This window comes from Tenrec ecaudatus, chromosome 18, assembly GCF_050624435.1.
Source record: "Tenrec ecaudatus isolate mTenEca1 chromosome 18, mTenEca1.hap1, whole genome shotgun sequence".
Taxonomy (NCBI): domain Eukaryota; kingdom Metazoa; phylum Chordata; class Mammalia; order Afrosoricida; family Tenrecidae; genus Tenrec; species Tenrec ecaudatus.
Window position 1 is genome coordinate 29,691,803 of NC_134547.1, and position 22,944 is coordinate 29,714,746.

The following is a 22,944-nucleotide window of genomic DNA, read 5'->3' on the forward strand; positions in this document are numbered from 1 at the left end:
AAACACACCAGTTGGTGTGATTATGAGGTATCAATGGGATCAAGGTACCAGGCATCAGACTCAAAACAATCATATCAATGTGAACATGAGGGAGGGCAGGATGGAGACCCAAAGCCCATCTGTAGACAATTGGACATCCCTTCACAAAAGAGTCAACAAGGAAGAAACTAGCCAATCAGGATGCAGTATAGCACCAATTAAACATACAACTTTCCTCTAGTTCTTTAATGCTTCCTCACCTGATCATGATCCCAATTCTACCTTACAAATCCAGTTAGACCAGAGCATGTACACTGGTATAGATAAGAGCACAAAACACAGGGAATCCAAGACAGATAAACCCATCAGAGCCAATAATGAAAGTAGTGATACCAGGAGGGTTATTGAAAGGTGTGGGGAGAAGGGGAACCGATCACAATGATCGATGTATTAAACCCCACCCCCACACTCACATCAGGGGATGAACAACAGAAAAGTGGGTGAAGGGAGACAGTGGTCAGTGTGAGACATGGAAAAAATAATAATTTATAAATTATGAAGAGTTCGGGGAGGGAGGGGAAAAAAAGAGGACCTGATGCAAAGGGCTTAAGTGGAGAGCAAATGCTTTGAGAATGATTGGGGCAGGGAATGTACGGATGTGCTTCATACAATTGATGTACGTATATGTATGGATTGTGGTAAGAGTTGTATGAGCCCCTAATAAAATGTAAAAAAAAAAATCATCAAGAGTTCATGAGGGAGTATGGGAAAGGAAGGGAAAAATAAGAAGCTGATACCAAGTAGAAAGAAAGTGTTTCAAAAATGATGCTGGCAACATAATGTACAAATGTGCTTGACACAAGGGATGGATGGATGGATTGTGTAAGAGCCTCAAATAAAATGATTACTAAATAAAATAACTAAAAAAATCACAAAGGGAGAAACAGCAAACTCAATTTTAATCTTTGGAGACATGGATGGATGGATCCACAAGAACTAAAAGGTTTGGACGATGACAAAGTGGCAACAAAGTGGCCACGTGCAATCACATTCTTCTCCAGTACAGATGGGACCTTCGCTCAGATATACTACACACACACACACACACACACACACACACTTCACAAAGCAACACCTTCCTTCCTCTTCATCCCCACCCCTTTCTAGAAATGTGGCCTGCAACCACTACATTGATTTCACAACCCATTCCTTTTGCTGCATTTTGAAAATCAACCTTATAAACATTTAAATACCAAATTAACAGAAAAGAATTATGAATTGAATGTGATACTGCCTCAGAAAGGAAGGGCAGAGGGAAACAAACAGTTCATCTGCCAACAGTCTGGTGTCACATAACCAGCCGACCGTACATACAGTTCACTTACATCCCAAATCTCACTGTCCTACCCTGTGTTGCTAGGCGGCACCTGCCAGTCCCTAGCAGCTGGGACCTTGCCGTGGGGCTCCTTGACTTGGAAGTCTATCGGTCTCTCCAACCATGTCTGCCTGGCATTTCAAGAACCATGCACACTGGTTTCCTACACCCTGCTACCAACAAGAGGGGCTACCACCATCTTCCTGAATTACTAAGGTTTAAGAATAGAATTGAGAAAGTAGAAACTATTTCAAAGGTCAAAACACAAAGCATTGCTCTCTCCCAGGGTAAATTTGGCCGATAGCAGCCTTCTCTTCAGAAACAGAAAAGATATCCTTGAGGTGGAAAGGAAACTAGTAAAGCAGCATTTAAAGCAACATTCCTGTGATGAGCTCCACCCCCACGTTAACAAGCACAATCAAGACTTCGCCACATCCGCCACCGCCCATGACTCTTCATCTGTCTGTACTGCGTGCTCTTCCATAATCTGGCTTCTTGGTTTCCAACTTTCACGAACATGAAAGACACTTCTCATTTTATGATTTAAAAGAGTTTTATTTAGCATTTAATCTCCATAGATCTTGGTACAACAGATTATAACAGCTCTCTGTAAGATTTCCTCTACAGAAAGTTAAAAACAAAATCGATTGCCCAAGAAAGGAAACCACTCTCTTAAAGCCTTTTAAACGAACAGACAAGCACTCTCCTGCAGGCCCAAAGGGTGGCACGTATACAGCATTTGCAAGCAGATCCAATGAGACACATGATTTACGGACATCCTTATATCTTCCTATGAGGTTGCCGGGAGTCGGAACTGAACCCCAAAACACATTAATTCAAAGGTTTCAATTCCATTTTAAAAACAGTACTTCTATGTTAACTCAGGTAGGTTTTGGCCAAAGTGGGGCTAAAATTCCCACATCTCAAATTAACTGCAAAATGCAGCTGCAGACCCAATATCTACATATGCCTTTGCTACCAGCAGCACCCTCACCAAACACAAATACACGCCCCCCCTCAAAAAACAGTTTTGACCTCACAAAGGTCGGGGTCAACCCTCTGTAAATGGACAGCAAGTGGCCTAGAGGACACTGAGTCATATTCCCGCAAATCTCCTGGAAATGAATCCCGCCCTTTCTCAGTGCCTGATCTGGTGGGATTAGCCACTGTGACCAGTATCAGTAGTGGGTCAAGTGTGCAGTGAGGGTCCAAGTAAGGAATTGAAACTTAAAATACATAGCTCTACCTTCACTTCTAGTCACTTGATGTAAAGCCAATCGTTTCCTCTCCATAAGGGTCCATGCGGGAGTGGCTGTGGCACTGCTTCTGACATGAGTCACACAGGATGTTTGGGAACCAGCCCTCTGAGTTTAGAAACTTACAAAGTGGAATGAGTCCTTCAACCTCTGAAGCCGTTTCAGTTCACAACTTTGCTTGATTTTCTTCACTGTTTTAAAACTTGCCCAACCACACCTAATTGGAAGTAATTGATTACCAAATATATTGTTATCCAATCTTACCAAAGTATTCAACTGGATTTTCATTTAAATAAGACTTTCCACACCCATTTTCCTCCCCCCAAAGCCCACACTGCTGGTGAGGTGATCCTGACTCACAGCGACCCTAGAGGACAGAGTAGAGCTGCTCCCGTGGGTTTCTGAGACTGGAACTTTTTACGGGAGTAGAAAGCCTCCTCTTTTTTCCTATAGAGCGGCTGGTGGTTTTGAATCACTGACCTTGTAGTTAGCAAGACAACTCGTAACCACTACCAGGGCTCCCAGATCCCTTGGTTTATGCAAATCTGTACTTCACTTGTGTGCTTGCAATGTTCAGTACGACAATCACTGAGCACGTTGGTGTTGGCACATGGCTCAACCACAGGTGAGGGCGCAAGAGCACCTGAGGAGGGCAGGGTGTGGGCTCCCAGCTCTGCAGGGAGCTGTGACCAGCAGGAAGGAGCACTCCCAGTCTTCTGCTGAGTTCAGCAGAGGAGAGCTCGTCGCTGTCTTCAGAGGTTCTGACAGCTAAATCTGAGCGAAGTCAAGTGGCTTTGCTAACCACCAAACCTAGAGCCTTAATTTGCAGCAATTGCCAAATGTGAGCATAGTTGCAAAGGCGAGCGTGCACGAAATGCAAGCTGACACTCTCTTGGTACAGGGACTGGAAACCGGGCCGGGCCTCCGATGGTTTCTCATGGATTCTGTGCCTGCCCACAGCAGGGCCCTCAGAGACGGCCACGGAGCACTCAGCCTCTCACGGGTTTCCTGAGCGAGCGAGTGAGAGAGCTGGTCATCAGGAAATCAGAGCTTGGACTGTACGTGTTCACAGTGTCTTGGAAAGAGGATATGAATTTTGTCTTACAAGATTTTTGGCACTTTATATCTTTTTCACTAAAGACTACATGCTTTGGAGACAATGGCACCCAAACCACTGGGTGGGAGGGTGGGGGTGGGGGTGGCATCACTGAATGACCACAATAAAAGAGAAAAAAAATCTCCGTATGTCATCACAAAATTTAAGTACATTTCCATGTGATCAAGACTTCAAATACCCGAAGTGCTTAGGCTGACACACCCAGGAATATGCAAACCACAGTTCAAAATATCTGGAAGGTAACAGAGAATTTTAAAACGCAGCCGCACTGGTGGACACACCTTACATGTGCTGTGTCAACTAGAGAAAGGCACTCGGAGCGTGCTCGGACCCATGCTGTCAGCTGCAACAGGCAGGCATCGTTACAGGTTTACTCAGAGTTGCTAGACGGATTACATGCCTTATTTCTGTGTCATCCAAACCTGCAGTGGCCGCCCATCTGCTTAAGGAATATAAGAAAAATGTAACTCAGGTGTTTCGGCTGCATAATTTCATAATGCAGCTACTGTCGATTTCCTATTTAAACACATTTTGAGAGAAGCCAAATATGCTTGTGTTCAAAATGACCGCGTAGAAAACGTTTTGACAGCTGCTTAGGAAGTAGTAACTGGATAGAAAACGATCTGCACGTGTTACCTGGCTTCACTCAACGGCAAGGAGAAGCATTTGCATCTGGCAAGATCAAGGGCGGAAGTTCATCACACTTGCCATCGTGACTTAAGTCAATGCATGATATGGTTTTATCAGCAACTTCTACACGCCCCCATCATGAAAATTTAATTAGAAAAGCAATCATCAGAACTTTGGGGGCAGGTACCCTCCATCTGCTCAGAGTTTCTTCGTAGGCAGGACTTGGAGGCACTTTTGAGTCAGGAAAAGAGTCGCACTAGCAGGACCTCACAGTAGACTGGAGACACAAAGCCCACCTGGTATGAAAATGCTGTCTGCTAAAAATACCGCAGCAGCAAATTAGGCAAGCCCCCACGTTTTAAAAATATTCAGACTTTGCAAGGTTGTAGGCTGTAAAAAAATACAAAGGCTAAAAACACAAACAGTTTACAAAAGTTTGCAAACTCAGTCCATTTAAATGAGTAAGAAGTAAAGCAAAGCTCTCTTGTATGAAGGCGGGGTTCAATAGTTACCAACAGGTTTTAAAGTCAGAACACAAGTTCTACTGGCTACAGACAATATGGATCTAGAACACCTGTTAGCAATACTTTTCAGCATTAAAACACACACACACACACACACACAGAATACATTATACATATTACTGAAGTCCTACTACACACTACAATTCAGAGTTCAACCAAAAAGTTTCATATACATACAAAAACTTAACATGATTTTTTCCTAATTTTTTTTCATGAAAATTGAAATCAATAAAAATAAAAACAAACCAAAAATCTCCAAAATACAGGATACGGAATACTAAAGAGCTCTTTAAAAAGCTAAAGAATGATTGGTCTTCATAAGTGAAATAAAAGCAAGTAACTTAATCACACATCCCCTCAATTCAATCTAACCATCAATGTCTCAAGACAGCTGAAGACTACACGTATTTCAAATCCTGAACAGGCTCACGATTCCCAGCAGAGTGGGTGACTGACTGCTGAGGCTACCAGTGAACACAGGTTGATCTCCCCAACAACATGCTAGGCCATGCTGAGAAACATTTATGCTGAAGAACATTAATGGAAAAGAGACAAGATGAAAAGAGTTTGGACTTGCGTAAGATGCTTCCAAAGATGGCTAACACTTGTGTAAACATCTGTAGAACTTACTCATCACAGCTTTAGGGTGCAGGGTACCTAATTACATAGGAGGTGATCAATTGAGTTTCTTTATGGTGGAGTTTCACTGTATCAAAAATAGGGATTGAGGAGGACGCTGTGTTACTTGTTTCTGGTTAGCTTGTAAACGTGAAACGTCTTGTTCTGAAACACTCTGGTGAAGTGAGCCGTGTAAGGAGGCAGGTTCCTCTTGATCTCTTCACAGAAGCGAGGGTGGCCTGCAGCCTGCAGATCAGGTTCATTCTCTCCTGGGCCATCCATCATCTATAAGCAAAACAAACCCCCAAACAAGAAACTCATACTTAAAAGTGATAGCACATGTAAGAATAGGTATTGTGGAGGAGTAGTTATGTGGTTTCTTTAAGACTGGCTAAATCAAATCTAATCATTTTATTTAAATTTCAGTGGCAACTTGGAGAACATCTGGTACATCTCTTTCACCTTTCAGATGTCCAAATCAAGGCTGAGAAGGCAAGTTCAGGGTCACACAAGGATTAGCATCAATGGTAAAGGTTCTTGGTGAAGTACTGTATTGTCCCTTGGATGATAACAAACGGAAGAATTACAAGGACCAAAGAAAGTTCTTTTCAATAGTTATGTAGCCTAGTTAGAAAAAGTTATAGAGAAGGCAAAATTTAAGTGCACTTTTGTGGTCCTCTGAATATAACATAGCTCCGGGGCATTACTTTCCTTGGGTAAAAAATCTGAATCTACTGTAGAAAAATCTAATAAAAAGGGGAAAAAGTAAAACATAATTTCAAATTCTTATGGAATCTAGATTTCTGGAACCAAGGATACTGGACGAACTCCTGAACTTACTGGGCAAAGACAACTTTAAACCATAAATAGGTCTTCTTAAAACTAATCAGTTAGTTTAACCCTATCACAACTAGATTATTTTCTGCTTTCAATTTTTGTTGACACCACATGTTTTTTAAGTAATGAAATTGAGGGGAAAACTTTTTATGAGCCACTATGGATTTTGATACAATTGTGTAGAACACATATGTCCCAAGTGGATACTGGTAGAAGAATGGTTGAGATGAGGGTAATTTCTACAGATTCACACAGCTACACAGGTCATACATTTACAGACAATGTTGGGATAGGAGTGTCCCAAGAAACCTGAGAGGCTGAAAACATTGGTAGGTGAGATATGTCCCACAGGTCACAAAAACTGTAACTAGTAAAGATTGCATGCCTTAAGCTTTCTGTTCTTTTACGATCTATGTACATATGGCATCAAACTATCAAAAGCAACTTGACGGATTTAATAGCAATGTTACGGAGCAGTTGGGAAAAGGTTTGTACAACTAGGATATAGTCAATGTCACTGAGCCGCTGGGCTAACTGAACCTGTTTGAGTGCCGGCTCTAAACAAGCTTGGGTTGGCACGTTGCTGCTTTTAAGCAGTGACTATTAAGTAGATGTTATACCGACCTCCAGGGCACAAAAGAGCAAGCGGAGGAGCTGCTGGCTGCTGTGAAGCTGGGGATCCAGGGCCCGCCCTACCCTTGCCCCGGCTCCTGTGGCAGCCCCCAAGTATGGCGGTAGAGTTCTGCAGGATGCAAGAGAAGAGTGGATGTGTGCTGCCTCTTGCAAAATGTAACCTAATTTGCAGGACTTGGGATGCTTAGGCCTTGACTTGGACAAACTCCCCCCCACACCACACCACCCCGAGCCACGCCATCCATGAAACGGGAATATGCTCACATGTCCGTTGGCGACGTCCAGCAGGTCCCTCAGTCGGCAGCCCCGGCGGTGCCTGCGCTCGTAGCAGATGCTGTCCTCCAAGATGACGTAGTCGGTGCCAAAGGACCTGAGCAGCGCATGGACATCCTCCGGAGACCTCTTGGCATAAATCTGATAAACCTTTCAGAATGAGATTAAAACGGAGTGAGGACACCATCGCGCTCTACAGCCAGAGTCTGTGGAAGGCATGGATCTGAGGCCCGGCCCGGCCTCTTGCTCTCCATTTCCTCTCCCTTACCCGCCCAGGCCAGTCACCTGCAGTCCTGGAGTGTGTAGGAACAGTAATGTAGACTTGAGCCGAGGAACCTGAGTCTTGTGGAATACATCAAGATTTGGCATGCAAATTCACAGTGGATGCTATTTCGGAGACCATTTTACCAAAGTCTATAATGTGGTGGAGTAGATACGACCTTAAAGGGGGCCTACATACAAGAGTGTTGAAAAGCAGGGAGGTTACTTTGAGCACTAAGGTGCGCCTTATCCAAGCCATGGTATTTTCAGTTAATCTCATAAATGCACGTGAGAGTTGGACATTGCATAAGGAGGACTTTAGAACTGATACATTGATTAAGGTGCTGGCGAAGAATATTTAAAGTACCACAGACTTCTAAGAGAACAGACAAATCTGTCTCAGAAGAAGTTTGGCCAGAATGATACTTAGAGGCCGGGGGCTAAGACTTCATCTCATGTACTTTGGAGAGCAGTCCCTGGAGAAGGACATCCTGCTTGGTAGAGGGGCCGTGAAAGAGAGGAAGGCCCTCACAGAGATGGACGGACACACGGCTAGAGCAATGGGCTCAAACATAGCAGTGTTTCCTTGTGTTGTGCTTGGAGTCACAAGAGGTCGGAATCAACTCGATGGCACCTAACAATGGCACAGTGCCCGCTCGGTCTCTAGGGGCTTGCGGTCTGGTGATGGAAGCTGGGGGAAGGGCCCTGGCCAAAGGCACAGGCTTTACATCTGTGTTGCACCTCACTTGGTCACAATGAGACCAAGCCCATCTCCACACTGACGGGTGCTAGGCAGCACAGTGACTCGTAGCAGCCAGTGGGAGCTCGCGAGGGAGAGGTCTTCCCAGCCTTCCTGGGCGTCATCAGGCACGGGAAGGGAACACACCCAGCCCAGGTGGGGCTTCCATCCTAGGCGGTGGTGGATTGGGACAATTCGTGGGGGTGGGGCAGGAGAGGATGGAAAGGGGTACGGTTTCCTTGCTTGCCTTCCGTTACTAGGGTTCTGACTCCAGGGAGTGCATTCTGAAGGCCTAATTCACGGTGTCCGCCGACTGGATGTGATGAGAGGAGGCTACTGTGAAGCTGTCCTATAGTCCGGCCGGGCCTGAGACTAAAGGTGTCCAAGGATGAGAAGAACCTGGGGGCTTTCAGGACGCTAGGCTTTGCTACCAGGGCAGGAACTGGAACTTAGAGAAGGCAGGCCCCAGACTCCCCAGCACAGTCTGCTTGCCTTCTCCGCAGCACAGTGAGTCAGGCACCCCTGCTTGGGCTGTCTGGGATATTCCCACAGCTGGATCCGAGTCAAGGAAAAGGTACCCCTGTGGCACAGTGTTTAAGTGCCGGCTGCTAAGCAAAAGCTCAGGGTTCACACTGGCATCCTTGGAAATGCTACTCTGGTTAAGGAGACCCTACTTTGTCCTGTACCGTCACCCTGAGTTTGAATGGGCAATTGGTAAGTAAAGACAATTCTCATTTTAAAAAAGAGAGAAAATTTACTTTAAACTAGCCAAATATCACCCCAAGACAACAACAACAAACCCTTCTTTTTCTGAGTTTCAATTCAACCTAATTTATTTAATTACGTAGCTTTCACTGGGAGTTGGGTAAAGGTTTACAGAGATTCTGTTTTACATTCAACATTTCATGCACATTTTGTTTCAACTCATCCATTTCAATCCCCACATGGTAACATCGCTTATCCCACTTGCTCCCAGAATTTCCTGTTTCCATTCCACCTTCTTTCCTAGCCCTCTATCCTTGAGTAAATGCTGTCCTTTGGATCCTTAAATGGCTGTTTCTTTTAACAAGGTGGTGAGCTCCATTCTGGACCTGAAGCACCACTTGGGAGACTCCACTTGTCTCCAGCCAACCACTAAGCCTGGTCTCTTTCTGGACTTTAGTTGTGAAGGTGTTTTTCTCCTACTCTATCCAGGACTTTCCAAGGTGGTCTTTTCAGAGCTCTTGGTAGTGGTAGTGGGCACCATCTACTTCTTCAGATCTCAGGGATATGGAGACCGACAACTAATCCTTTGAACAACTTTCAAATACCAAGGTCAAGGAATGACCAACATGAAGCATCAGAACAGTGTGACACTGTACTGCCACAGTTTTGGGAATCAGGCACTTCCACCGCTGGTGCCCACTTTATCTGACCCCTCAATGCCAGGCCAGGGAATCTGAACTACAGATCTTCCACGACAGTATAGGGAATAACCAAATGGTTAAAAAAAGTTTGGTTATTTACATAAGGTAATATTATGGGGTTTTAAAACTATAAGGTGTTTATATACTGCTATGGAATGAGTTAAAAAATATAGAAAGTGCCCCAAAAAAGCATGACGTGGCAAAGGGAGAAAAGAATATGAATGTGTACATGTATGTTTGTATGTGCACACAATACACTGGAGGGGCTACATAAGAAACTGGTAACAGTACTGCCTCCTGGGAGGGGAACCAGTGGCTGAGAGAGAGGGGTAGGAGATCTGACACTACAGCCCTTTTATTTTTAAAATCGTTTTATTGGGGGCTCATACAACTTTACCAGAATCCATCCATCCATCGTGTCAAGCACATTTGTACATTGTTGCCTTCATCACTCTCAAACCATGTTCTTTCTATTTGAGCCCTTGGTATCAGCTCATTTTCCCCTCCCTGAGTCCCTTCTCTAGGTCTTGACTTTCTGACTCTGTGGCTATGCTATGTGTTGGAGATAAAGTGCCACGAAGCATAACAAATGGGCCACCCACACTAAGACCAGCACACCCTGCCCTCCTAGTCAGTGGTTCCGAGGCTTAGTTCCCCAATGCCATCTTCTCAGTTACTCTAGCCAAGATGAGCATGGGCTCAGCAGCAACATGGCTGGGACAGGCAGCAAGGGGGCTGAGGAGATGCATCTCGCGCCCTGTGGCTTTCCTCCGGATTACTGCTCCCTACCCACTAGCTGTAGGCGTGCATTGGGCACCACACATCTTATCTTGACCAGGAACAGGAAGCCCACACTGGCGGGGCCCTTACCGCTTTGGTCCGCTCCCTCAGGCTTTTGTCTTCGTAGTGTGGGTGGTTGGTCAGGATCCTCCCGGTGCACAGCTTGACTCCAGCCAGCAGCTGCATGCTTCCAGCAAACACAGCCTTCCTGGGCGTGTGTGAGCTGAAAGGGGTCAAAGTCTGAGTCAACCCAAAGTTAGATGTCCGAGAAGACAACAGACACTCAGACCACCAAGCCTTCTAAGGAAGTGCTAAGAGTTGGGAAAACAGAGGCGCCTGCTTGGGTTTCTGATTTGCATTCCAAATATTATAGGAAACTTTCCACACCTACTTATGGCGGTTGGCGAGTACACAAGTTCACTAGGAAGCTTGCAATGCCCTATTTTGATGGATTCACTATTATAAACCCATAAGCCTCTCTGACTGCTCCAGAGGGGCAGAGGCTAACAAGAATTCAAAAGATTGCTATTGCTTTTTGCTGAACATGTTACACATGTTAAATTTCCATTAAACTAAAGATACAATCAATTATCCATCAAGAAAACACAACTGATCATGAGGAAATGATAAGGTTTTTGCTTAAAATGAAACCAAGATTGCACACATTACCATAAATTATTTTTAAGAAAAGCAGAATTAATAAAAATGAAGGAACACATGAAGGAGAGTCCAAAGGAGCAAATGGTATCTTATTTCCATGGAAATGTACAAGGTGTCTAATGTAGATGCACAAGAATTATAGCTTTCCTTCTGTGCATTTCTTTCAGATGATGGAAAACTTAGAGGCATCTTAAAGAACGCAATACTAAACGAGGATCTCACTTTCTAATTACTGCAGGCTCTGATTCTGTCTTCCCGTTGGACGCGAGGGACGATGACAGAAGACCAAGGAGAGACATCCTGAAGGTCAACTCCTTGAAGTACTTGACTTCATTCTTCTCCACTTTGGCAAACCTAGCCCATCACTTGGTGATGTTGGGCGGGGTTCGGATCACCACCAAAACCCAACAGCTCTTCCCGGCATTCTTTCCCGCAGAGTCAGAGAAGCCACCAGAGGCCCAGGGGGAGTACCCTGAGACGCACACACCCACCTGTGCTGAGTAAGAGGAGTCTGCTCGACTGCGGTCAAACGGAGTCCATTTTAAGAAGAAAGGAGTCTCAGGAATTGACTGAAAGTGACCACCCTCGGCTCTCATTAGCCTGCAGAGAACCCACAGGGAAACTCGCTCTGGGGCTGGATTTCTAAGAGCTGCCCTGTCAGATTCACAGCTCTCTGAACGGTATCCTCTATCCCAACCCCACACTGAGATCATGGCACCCAGCAACGGGGTAAGAAGTGAGCAGGATGTGACTGTTTGCGCGGCGACATTTACTTTTGAAGCTTCTCTCTGCCCATCACCTTCGCATCCACTCCCATTCCAGGCATCGTCACTGACGGTGGAACCATGGGTGGGACAGAAGGATGGCCCACGAGCTGCGTCCTGCCGTACCCAGGCCACAGCCCAACACATAGGTCATGTCAACGTGGCTGGACTTGAAAATCAGGGACACAGGGACAAGTAAGTGCTTGTCATTCATGGGGAAGCTCAGACATCGTCCCACATGGTTAGAAGATGCTGGTTTCAATAAAAATATGTAAAGGTTCCTTTGTGAAGAGGTTTTACAGACGCTGTTTTATTCTAGTGACCACTTAAGTCAGTGCCTCATCTACTGACGACCTCATTTGTAAGGTGCCAAAATGGCTAACGAGATGGACAAACAGAAATTACAGAAGATCTTTACCGCCCCCTCCCCTCACCCCCCAAGCACGTGTTCTCTCTTGGTATAATGCCAGCTGGCTTGAACCTGTCCACTACAGGATGTGCCACAGGCCTGTCACACTGCGGCCGTCTTTGGGGCTGTGGATCTAGGATGCAGGAGCAGACGAGCCTGGGCTTCACGTCGCGCAGAGCAGGAGTGTGAGGTGAGAACTCACAGGGGTGAGTTACCTCAGTCTGCGGTGCTTTCCTGTAGCGTGGCTCACGGGTCTTTCTGCACCAGTGACAAACCCAGCAGCCGAGCCTGTCCTACTCATAAATATAACACATGCCAGACCATCTCAGCATCCCTGGTTTGAATATGTAACAGGAACCAGCACTGGGAGGCACACAGCGCTGTTTATGCTGCTTTATAATTATGGTCCCCGTTAGCATGTGATGTTTTTCTAAAGGGAAAAGCACATCTGGAAAAGAGGGCTGGCTGGTTTCATTATTCAGGCACGGCCCATCACCAACTCTTTGGCCAGTGTCCTGGGTTATCATTGTGAACGCTTCAATGACTTACGCGGTCCACAGAGGGGTAAGTCGAATGTCAAAAGCCCTGTCTGTTCACCAAGGGGTTACACAGTCACTCTCTTTATTCACGACACACTACTCAGGGCCTACAGTGTCCTGGGCTGGCAAACACAGACAGTACGCCTGACCTCACGAAGCTTATATGCTGACAGAGCTAGGCTCAGCTCCTGTTACAGGCAAACTCTTCAAGATAAATTAGTAATTCATCTATCACATATCCATAAAATGGAACCTTTTGCCCAGTGGGTTAAGTGTGGAGTTGCTAACTGCAAGGTCAGTTGTTCAAATCCACAAGTTGCTCTGAGGAGAAGGATGAGGCTGCCGGACCTTCGGGAGCCTGAAGGAGCAGTTCTACTCTGTTCCACAAGGTTGAAACGGACTCCATGTCGGTTGGGTTTACTTTGTTTCTCTCCTCAGAATGTTCTACAAGCATTTGCTTCACTCTCTTGCCCCATAGCCAGTGATGCTGAAGAAAACAACGCCCCCACTGGGAGGAGCCAGGCGAGGTGCCATGTAAGTGAGTGGGGGCTGAGGCAGTTCAGCTGGTTCCCGTGGCGCTCTGGCCTTCTTAGCAAAAGCGTGGCGGGTTTCTAGCGTGCTCTGTCGGACCTGCTGGAGAGGCACACTTGGGCCTGCTCCCTCCTTTCAACGCCACGGTTCTTCACCGCAGCAAAACGCAAACACTCGGACATCTGCGAAGTGAACCTGAGCTAGGATTCTGTACGAAGACTGACTTCTCATGGCAGGAGGTGCCCTTTCTTTATTCAAGCTCTTCTGTTTGACTTGGCCATGTAAGTACTACCCCCCCACCCCCCCACAGAAAACTTGGAAGATGGCCTTTCTATTTTAAGTATTTAATTTTCTCCTTAGAAAGTAAAAGCAGCATGGAAAATAGGGGAAAAAAGGAAAGTCCATCATCCGTTCCCTAAACGTGAGATAGCCACACTCATGCTTCTCTCTGCTTCCTGCGGTAGCGTGGCAGACGAAGGGGAGGGCCTCTTTGCCCTGCACTTGAGAGCTGCAGTAGGACAGAGAGCCCGATGGCAGTCTTCCCTCAGACATTCTGCCTGGCATAGTCTGTGGTCTGTATCTACAAGAGCTAATGTGCTTTTAACCACGGAAAGACACGTCTCCATTATAGAAAAACAAAGCAATTTTTACAAATGCTTGAATAAATGATGTATAAAATGAAAGGATAATTTATTTTTATAGCTCTCTGCCAAGCTCCATAGCAGGCTGTCCAACCTGCAAACAATTTACTCTGTAAAAAATGTCACTAAACAGTGACAAGGACTCACAGGTCAAATGGATTTACATCAAGTAATTTAAATGTCATTCCAGGAAGACCTGATGACATTTTGAACAAATCATCTCCTCTATTTTTCAAGCTCTAAGCTTCAACACGTTAATTACTTTTGAACTAATGGGTAAACTGAGCCTTACAATATAATGTGGGAGCATCTGAACTATCTACACTTCGGAAATTTATAGAATGGTGCAAATACTACAAAATGATTCATTAGATATAAGAGGTTTATAAGGCATTTAAGGACTGAATTCAACCCGTGTCTTATTTAAAATATGCAGTAAATTCCTTCTGCTTTGATTAAGTGTATAGGCAATCTGGTACCTTTTTTAAAGTTCCATTGAGAAAATACTGTACATGTAGGCTTCATTACTGGAAAGAGACTATTTCTAGTGAAATTCACCTAAAGCCAAGTAGTTAAAAGTCATGCCTCAGAATATTCACATCTCCTGAGTCATCCATCTTAATTGCACAACGTTCACAAGGAATTTTCAGGACTCAAAAATGAAACACTCAAGGACACAAGGGACTGAGGTACAAACAAACACTCACTCTGGCAAGCGGCCTGTGGGAAATAAGGGTACATTCTAATCACACAGTAAACCCATAACCATGCTGCCTGGGGTTTGCTGAAACAGATACCAGAACTGAAAAAGAACAGGACCCACCTGATCAGGAAAGAGAAGTACACATGATCTGAGTGACCACAGCGCATGCAGCCTCTCGGACTAGCATGGAGGCAGCCCGTCCGTCACAGGGCTTGGGGTGTGCGAGCAAAGGGCCAACCTGACTCCTGGTTCTCCCAGGAAAGGCGGGTGGGCCTTCACACCTTGGGAACTTGATTTCAACACAGCGTCCTTGTACATTAGCAAGAAATTTAACGTCTAAGCTTTGTATTTAAACCACTACTCCTCTAGAAGACTAAAGAAAATTATAAACTATGTTCTATTACTGAAAATAACAACTAGATTCTTCCAAAAACACTGGTGAAGTACAAGGGGTTACGCCCTCCCCCAAAAATAACACCACCAGAAAAAAGCTCCCCTGGCGGAACTTCCACTGCAGCAGCATCAAACAACTCGCTCTAAGTCAGAGCAGTAAGGGCCACCACCTTGGAAGGTTCTCTCTGGACAGCCGATTCTTTTGTGAAAGTTTCACTCGAACTTCATTTTTGGTGATGGCCAATTTAAGAGAACAGCATGCAACTGTGAAATTTTGTTTCCTGCTTGGGAAAAATGCCACCGAAACTGTTGTGATGTTGAACGCAGCGTACGACAGTGCTATGAGGAACATTCAAGTGTGCAAGTGTTTTAAAAAGGCAAAATGTTGACTGACAACAAATGTCCTTCTGGACATCCGTCAACATCCCAAAGGGGCAAACATGTGGACTCCTAGTGTATTTGGAGTTTGTTCCACCAAGTCAGGCTTTTACTCAAGCTTTCTAGTCAGAGGTTCTGAAAGACTGGGTAACAGTGTGCTACAAGAATGGCCTGATTTGTAGCAGATGGGGGACTGGCTTTACCACCATGACAATGCACCTGCTCATGCAGTCATCTCAGTGCCAGTTTTTGGCAAAAAAAAGCATGTCTCTCTTGCCCCACACATGACTCACTTGGCTTCACTTCGTGAGACTTCTTTTTGTTCTCGCAAATGAAGAGGAACAAGAAATGACAGCGATTTGATGACACAGAGGAAGATAAGAAAAAAAACGAGAGCGGTGCTGTCAGCCATCCAAACAGATGAGTTTGAAAAATGCTTCCAAGAATGGAATCGCAGATTTGACCAATGCATTAAGTGTCATGGAGAGCACTTAAGTGTCATGGAGAGCACTTTGAAGGTGCTAAAGTGGTTTTGTAAAAAAAAAAAAAAATTAAATACATAGGTTTGAAAAAAATCGCAGTGTTTGTTGGGGCCCCCCTTCTACATGTGAACATGTGAAACGAGAGTTGAGGTACGGATCGGAGTCCCTGGTGGTGCAAAGGGGCAACACTCCCGGCTGCTGGCCAGCACGCTATGCGGTTCCTGGGCTGGCCTAGCAACCGGCCTCTGCAGCACCCGGGGAGCGCGCCTCCACGCGTAGGTCCTCCAAGGTGGACCAATCCAGCACCAACTGGTTTGGGTTTTAAAGAAAAGGCCTGGAAGAAAATAATGAGGCTCCATGTTCCCCTGATGGAAGTGGCGATCATAAGGGACTGCTACCACAGCTCCACTGGATCGTATACATAGCCAGTGCCCGATACACACTTACTAAATTATATTAATAACCACAGACTTCATATATGAAATGCCCATGTATGAAAGCTTTAAATATACTCACAACCACCAGAATCATCTTTCTCATATTAATATCATCGTCAATGAATGCCCTTTCTTTTCCCTTTAGGCTATAAAAAGGATGCAGAGTCAACAAAATCACCTATAAAAGATCTGAGCCTCTCGCGATGTACAAGAAAAGAACTAACTTCTGCTAGGGGTGGTGGTGTAGGAGCTCTCAATTTCCCCACAAATAGAGAAGTCCTCAGCAGAGACTTGGAGAGATCTATGCCCCAAATGGAAGCCCAAATGCAAAGCCTGCTGCATCTGTGCTGACCACAACAGCATCAAGCACACGGAGTACTTTGATGGAGGTGATGGATAAGCTTCTTCCCAACCTTTTCAGAGAATGGCCCCCAAAGAAGGGTTGCATGGTGCTTCTGCAGATCATGGTTTCTTCACACCCAACCAGCCATGGCGGCTGCACCGTTCCTGTTCCTCCCAGGATAGATGGTGTCCTGATTGGACTGCGGAAGGACAGGCAGCAAATGGAGTGCTTCCACTGGACTGGTGAAGGACAGCCTGGCTTCTCTCCAGCACATTCATACCTCGAGCACATCAACCCTGTGTGACTCACTGCAGCAGCAGAGTGATGGTGGAAGGTCAAATTTTATGTTTCAGAAGCAAAAGAAATCACTTGTGCTTGGCATCTGAGCTTACAGACCAGAGCTGATTTAAATGTTGATATAAACAAACATACTTTGTGTCTAAATAGACTCTGTTTTGGCATACATTCATTCTCACTTCAGCTTATTCCACAAACATGCCTAGCAGCTCTTCTTTTCACAACTGATAACTTAGATTTGAGGGATTTTCAGGGAAACCAGGTGCTATTAGATCACAATGGAACCAGTTTTTGTGAACAATCTGAATCCTTCCGTTGTGCAGAATTAAATAAATAACAATAACAAGGCAAAGGAGGATGACGACAAAGGCACGACGCACCCAGGGAGAGGAGCTACTAGTGGGCGAATCAAAGGAACCCAGAGCACAGCCCTGAAGGAGAGAAGTCAGTAGCAAGAGACCACTATGCCGTCTTTGCCCAGAATTATCTCTTACCTACAGTTTTTCAGAGTCAGAGAAGTTACTTGGGTTTTAAGTAATTTCTGTGAGGAAAGGCATGAAAATAAAGGCACTACAAATAAATGCATCCAGGGTCAGACAGCCAAAGATACTCCAGGGCTCCGGTGGAATGAATTTTTAATGGCTCTGTGATGACTTCCTGCAAGGGGAGTGGAGGAGGGCCAAGGTCGGTCTAGGAGACCCAGTACCTTCAGGACAGGAGCGGGTGCCCTGTGGCTTCTGTTTCCACAGTGTCATTTTAAAAACAGAAACAGCAGCCTCACCTTCCTACATACAAGTCATATGCTTCCAGTTGACTCTAGTTAATATTAAATTAATTAGCTTTTCCTTATATGAATAATTCTCTTTCCCTATATACAATAAATACCAAAGGAAATGTTTACTCCATAATTATCTGCCATGACTTAAAATTAAATTAATAAACAAAGACAAAATATGGCTTAGCACTCTCAGCCCTAGAAGTATGTGAAAAATTACACTCATTGCATCTAGTCAAATCCGGACCGACTCTGGGACCAAAGGCACACAGATATTCCCGACATAAATCTCTACAAAATCCATGCATTGCACTCGAGAGACCCAAGCGATCAAACATTTACCATCGTTTGATACACAAGTGGTGCTAAATGTACTGGTTAGTCAGCATCAGTCACGACCAAGTGCCAATAAGGCTACTAACACGCTAAGTGATGGAGACCACACAGCCCGCGGTCCCGAGTGTATCACAGAAGATCTGCAACGTCCATTGATGCGTGCATCATCACGCTGCTGCTTTGGGGCTAGACTGCAGAGAAACAGCACCACAGGGCATCGGGATGCTGCTGGGGTGGGACAGTTTATTTTTGCTGGTGGGGGGAAAGGTTGCATTAACAAAGCGGGGAAACAGGTGGCTCTCGCTGAGAGGCTGAATGCGCTGGCAAAGTAAAGTGGAGGTAGACATAAGAGCCAAATATAATGCTCAAGCCTCATGATGCTCAAGACAGGAGAAGCTCTAGCATTTGTCTTTTACACTTTCTCGGACAATCTGCTTAGCAGTCATTGCTTGGGCAGGATGAGTGAAAACACAGTCTGAACTGTTCTGACTTGCATGCACTGTGCTTCATACTACAGGTTGACAAGCAAACACACGAATGTCAGCAGCAGCAATGAACATTCTGTATGGTAGTAAAGTGATTGCAGACAATGAGGACAGGCAAGCTTTATGTCTGAACTTAGATAAGTAGAAAGTTTTCCTTCCATTTCTATCAGTGGCTTGAGATGTATAGCGACCTGCCCCACCCCACCCGACCCATTTCCCTTTCCAGAGTACCTTCCCTTCTTCATGAGACCGTGGCTGGGAGAGAACAGTCCTTGAATGGAAAGAAATGATGTCCAACCACAGACTTTCAAGGGGAAAAAAGGTTTATGAAAAAACAACTAATGAGGTCTATAGTGACTCTTAAAAGACACTTGAAATTTTAAGAAGTTAAATTAAAAGCAACAACAACAAAAAACCCCTCTTACTTAATCCAGTTCATCAGCTCCACTGTATCTGGATCATAGAATTCTCTCAACTCGGAGAGTTCATCCATCATTCCTGGCCAGAACTGAAATTAAAAACAAAACAAAACAAAACTCCACCACAGCCCACAACCATGATGAAGAACAAATTAATAAAAACAGGGTCTGCATATAATTTAGGATCTACTTGTAAGAGTAAAAGGTAGTCTCCAAAATAAAAGGGCGCTGCCCGTGGATGTGGGGGAGCTACCCCCATCCCAGAGCTTCGGAATGGCTTTCACACACGGATCGCATGCCCTCCTCATGGAGCCCGAGCCAGGTATCTCCAGCCTTCCTCTGCAGTCTTCTTTCTACCAGCAAGGAGTTGGCAGTTCAGAGGCGGGACCTGCCTCCAAGCCCAATCCCCTCCTCACCGTGGGCCTTTTTTGAACTAGACATGTAGTCTCCATCTGGAAAGATGGTTCGATGCGTATTAACTACAGGTGCCATGGGAGAGAAGGACATCCGTCAGGAGGGCTTTCCCAGAGAAACTGGTCAATTGAATATTATAACTATACCTTGACAGTAGCTTCAGCTACATCACATTATACAAAACATGTAAAATTATACCTTGAATTTGCTGCTACTATAACTTTAATTTAACAATTAGTCCAAGTTTTACTATTTGATCAACTGATGGTTGGCCAAAAAGACTGGATCATTTATCTATAGATGAAGAGACTTCATAAAGTTTGTGGAAAAATAGAAAGGACAATGTTCCCATGAACTTATTTGAAGTCCACCCCTCCCCCGCCCCCGTCCCCCTTCCACCCGATACCTCCTTCTCTGGTTAAAAGTAGAATTAAATTGGAATCTGGTCCCAGAAGACCACGTGGATGTGTGTTTCAGTGATATGAAAAGCGCTAACTAGAACTAACGCAGCAGCTGGCTGGTCCACGCTCTTCTTTCCCTCTCACATTCTTAACCTGCCAGCTCATCCTTGGTCAGGCGCATCTTATCTCCTGTTTATGCTGTTCATCATTCACATCTTATTTCCTAAGTGGGTGAATCAGGAAAATTGCTGGAGCTGAGAAATCAGGTGTCAGCACTTCTGGTTCTAGTTTTTGGAAAAGATATAGTGAAAACTATAGATTAAATTAGATCCTTGTAATATTTCTACTATAAATTATCGATTTTGATAATTAACAGAATACATACTTTTAATCATATGCACTAAGGCAGTGTTTCTCAAAGTGAGTGATACTACTGTGTGTGTGTGTGTGTGCGCGCGCGCGCTGGGACGATCCAAGGGAGCGGCAAAAGCAGATACCTTCACTTGACCCTGGACTCTGGGTGGTAGGACTAAGTTGTTCATTGCCACTGGAGGGTACTGAGTAATAGATATATTTTTTCCTGGGGTTGGTAAACCAAATAAGTTTGGGAACCATTGCTCTAAATCATACTTTAAAATCTGTGAACGTACTGGACATGATTTGAAAGCTGGGAGCATTAATCCTGAGAACATAGAAAGCCTAAAACATATTCTCAAGGCAGGCTCCTTATGTGAAAACCCCAAAGAGCACCCTGTGAAGCTGATTCTGACTCCTGGCAACCCTATGGGTGGAGCTCAGCGGCCAGGGGTTGCCAAGGCTCCCTAGCCAACGGCCACATCTTGCTCCCATGGTTTGCAGTCAAGTGCTTTGGCCACTGCACCACTGTGAAGGTCCATGGTAAATTGTTTCAAGACTGCTTTGAGACCCTCGGCAATGGCTTATAGAAAATTACAGACATAAAACAGTCTACTGAGACTCCAGGCACCTAAGTCAGTTACTGAAGACTAGAGCAGAAATTGTACAGAAACTCTAGATTTCAATGTGGAGACAAGTACATGCTTCCCCTTAGCACTGTGTTCAAGCAATTCTGAACTCCCCTTTCAGATGGTTCTATAAAACTCAAATCCGGCTTTAGAAGACATATATTCACATTCCTTCAGAAAATCTGTTCACAGTAGTTGAAAAGCAGATTCAGATTCACAGTAGTCCTAATTAGATAGAACAGGAGTCCTAGCGGGCGGTGGTTAAGGAGCCAGCTGCTGACCGGCCGGACTGGGGTCTGAGGCCGCCAGCTGCTCTGCAAGACAGCGGTGTGGCCGTCCGTCTGCTTCCACACAGCTGGCGGCTTGGCAACCTACTCTGTCTTACAGGACTGCTGCCAGTCAGAATCCACTCAATGGCCGTGTTTAAATAGACATTTCTTTTTGTGGTTTCCTAGTTTAAATGGGAAGACACAGTTAGCTGACCCATCTGACATGAAGGAACCAGGCTGTGTCAGCAGTCCCCTGGCAAGGAGAGGCACTGGCCCCACGCTTTTGTGGAGGGTCTTTGGAATACCAACTCGCTTAGTCAGGAGAAATGGGCCATGACTAGTTGGAAATGATGGCTTTCCAGTGCGACCACTGTGTGCCAGAGCAGCAGTGGCTGTAACTGGGCATGGAGGGCTGGTTGGATTCCCGCCCCTTCCCCCGCCAGAAGGCACTTGTTAGTGCTCGGTAACATTTTTGATCATCACAGGGAAAGTGAGGTATTATGGCATCTAGTGGCTACGTATTGAGGCCAGGGATGCTGTTGAACATCTTAAACAGTGCCCAGGACAGCTCTAGATAACAAAGAACTACAGGCCCAAAAGTCTACAGCAATGCTTCTCACCCTGTGGGTCGCGACCCCTTTGGGGTTTGAACGACCCTTTCACAGGGGTTACCTGATTCATAACAATAGCAAAATTACAGTGATGAAGTAACAACAAACATAATTTTATGATTGGGGGGTCACCACAAAATGAGGAATGGAATGAGGGAGGTTGAGAACCACTATCTACAGTGTTGCTGCTCTCTGTACAGCCAGCAGCCACTTCTCCAGCCTGACAGTTCACACGCATCACCTGCAGAGCTGAGTGACACACACGAGGGGGCTTTCCAAAAGTTGATGGGCAAGTCCATTATATTTAATTCCACTTTTCCACAAACTTTCCAAAGCCCTCGCATAGTACACTTTCCAGAGTCCTGGCTCAGTCAGTAGGTCTGAGGTGAAACTTAGGAATCTGAATTTCTAACATGGATTTCTAATATGCTGTCTGGGGACCATACTGTGCAAGCCAAGTGCTCTGCAGCATTTCTTCTGCAATGCACTCCCTCATTTCAGCAGGACCAAGAGACCTCAGACAGCTTTTAAAATAACCAGTAAACATTTAAAAAAATAGCTGAGACGTCAGTGAACTCGGCCTCCATAAACAGAGGCCAGGGGAACCTGTCGCTTTTTGTGAAGAGGTTGTTTTACCCCAGGATTCAGGTGTAAAGGAAAATTTGCCTGATCAGCAATTTAACCTGTGTTGTAATTCCTTAGCTGTGACTTTCCAGAAGCTTTAAGTACATTTTCCTTCTTTACATGAAAGTAGTACAACTCCCAGGTGTATGTCTAGACGTCTCAGCACACTGCCCACAAGTAGTGAACATTTCTAAACAACAGAAAAGGCTAGAACACAATTTAAAAAATTGATGGTCAATTATCTAAGAGAATGAATAAAAAAACAAAGAGAGGGACTGAATGCCCACTTTTTCTTTCTAAGTGAAATCTCACTGGGAAACATAAGCAAGGAGACCCAAAGCTCGGCTGTGGTGGCAGATCCTCCCCACCCCCACCAAACAGTGGCCCAACAGCAAACTCACCACCAGCAAACGGATTCTGACTCGTGGTGAGCCTATAGGGCAGAGTAGAACTCCCTCTGGGTTTCCACGGCTGTGGATCTTTCTGAGAGTAGAAAGACTCATGCTGGTGGAGTGGCTGGAGGTTTCAAATTGCTGGACTGAAGGTCAGCAGCCCACGTGTAACCCACTGTGCACAATGCCAGGGATCCCTAGGGACTCCGTACAGGGCAGTGTAAAATCCA

At 45.3% G+C, this 22,944-nt stretch overlaps 1 protein-coding gene across 2 annotated transcripts in view; it reads right to left on the minus strand.

Moving 5' to 3' along the window:
- Positions 1–1,911: 1,911 nt before the first annotated feature.
- Positions 1,912–22,944, minus strand: part of DPY19L3 (dpy-19 like C-mannosyltransferase 3) — a 100,180-nt gene continuing 79,147 nt past the window's right edge. For both annotated transcript variants that reach the window (XM_075536266.1, XM_075536265.1), the window contains 4 exons: positions 19,027–19,109; positions 10,519–10,651; positions 7,234–7,392; positions 1,912–5,784 (listed from right to left, as the gene is read on the minus strand). In XM_075536266.1, coding sequence (XP_075392381.1) covers positions 5,623–5,784; positions 7,234–7,392; positions 10,519–10,651; positions 19,027–19,109 — 537 coding nt within the window. In that variant the 3' untranslated portion in view covers positions 1,912–5,622. The remainder of the gene's footprint in view (positions 5,785–7,233; positions 7,393–10,518; positions 10,652–19,026; positions 19,110–22,944) is intronic.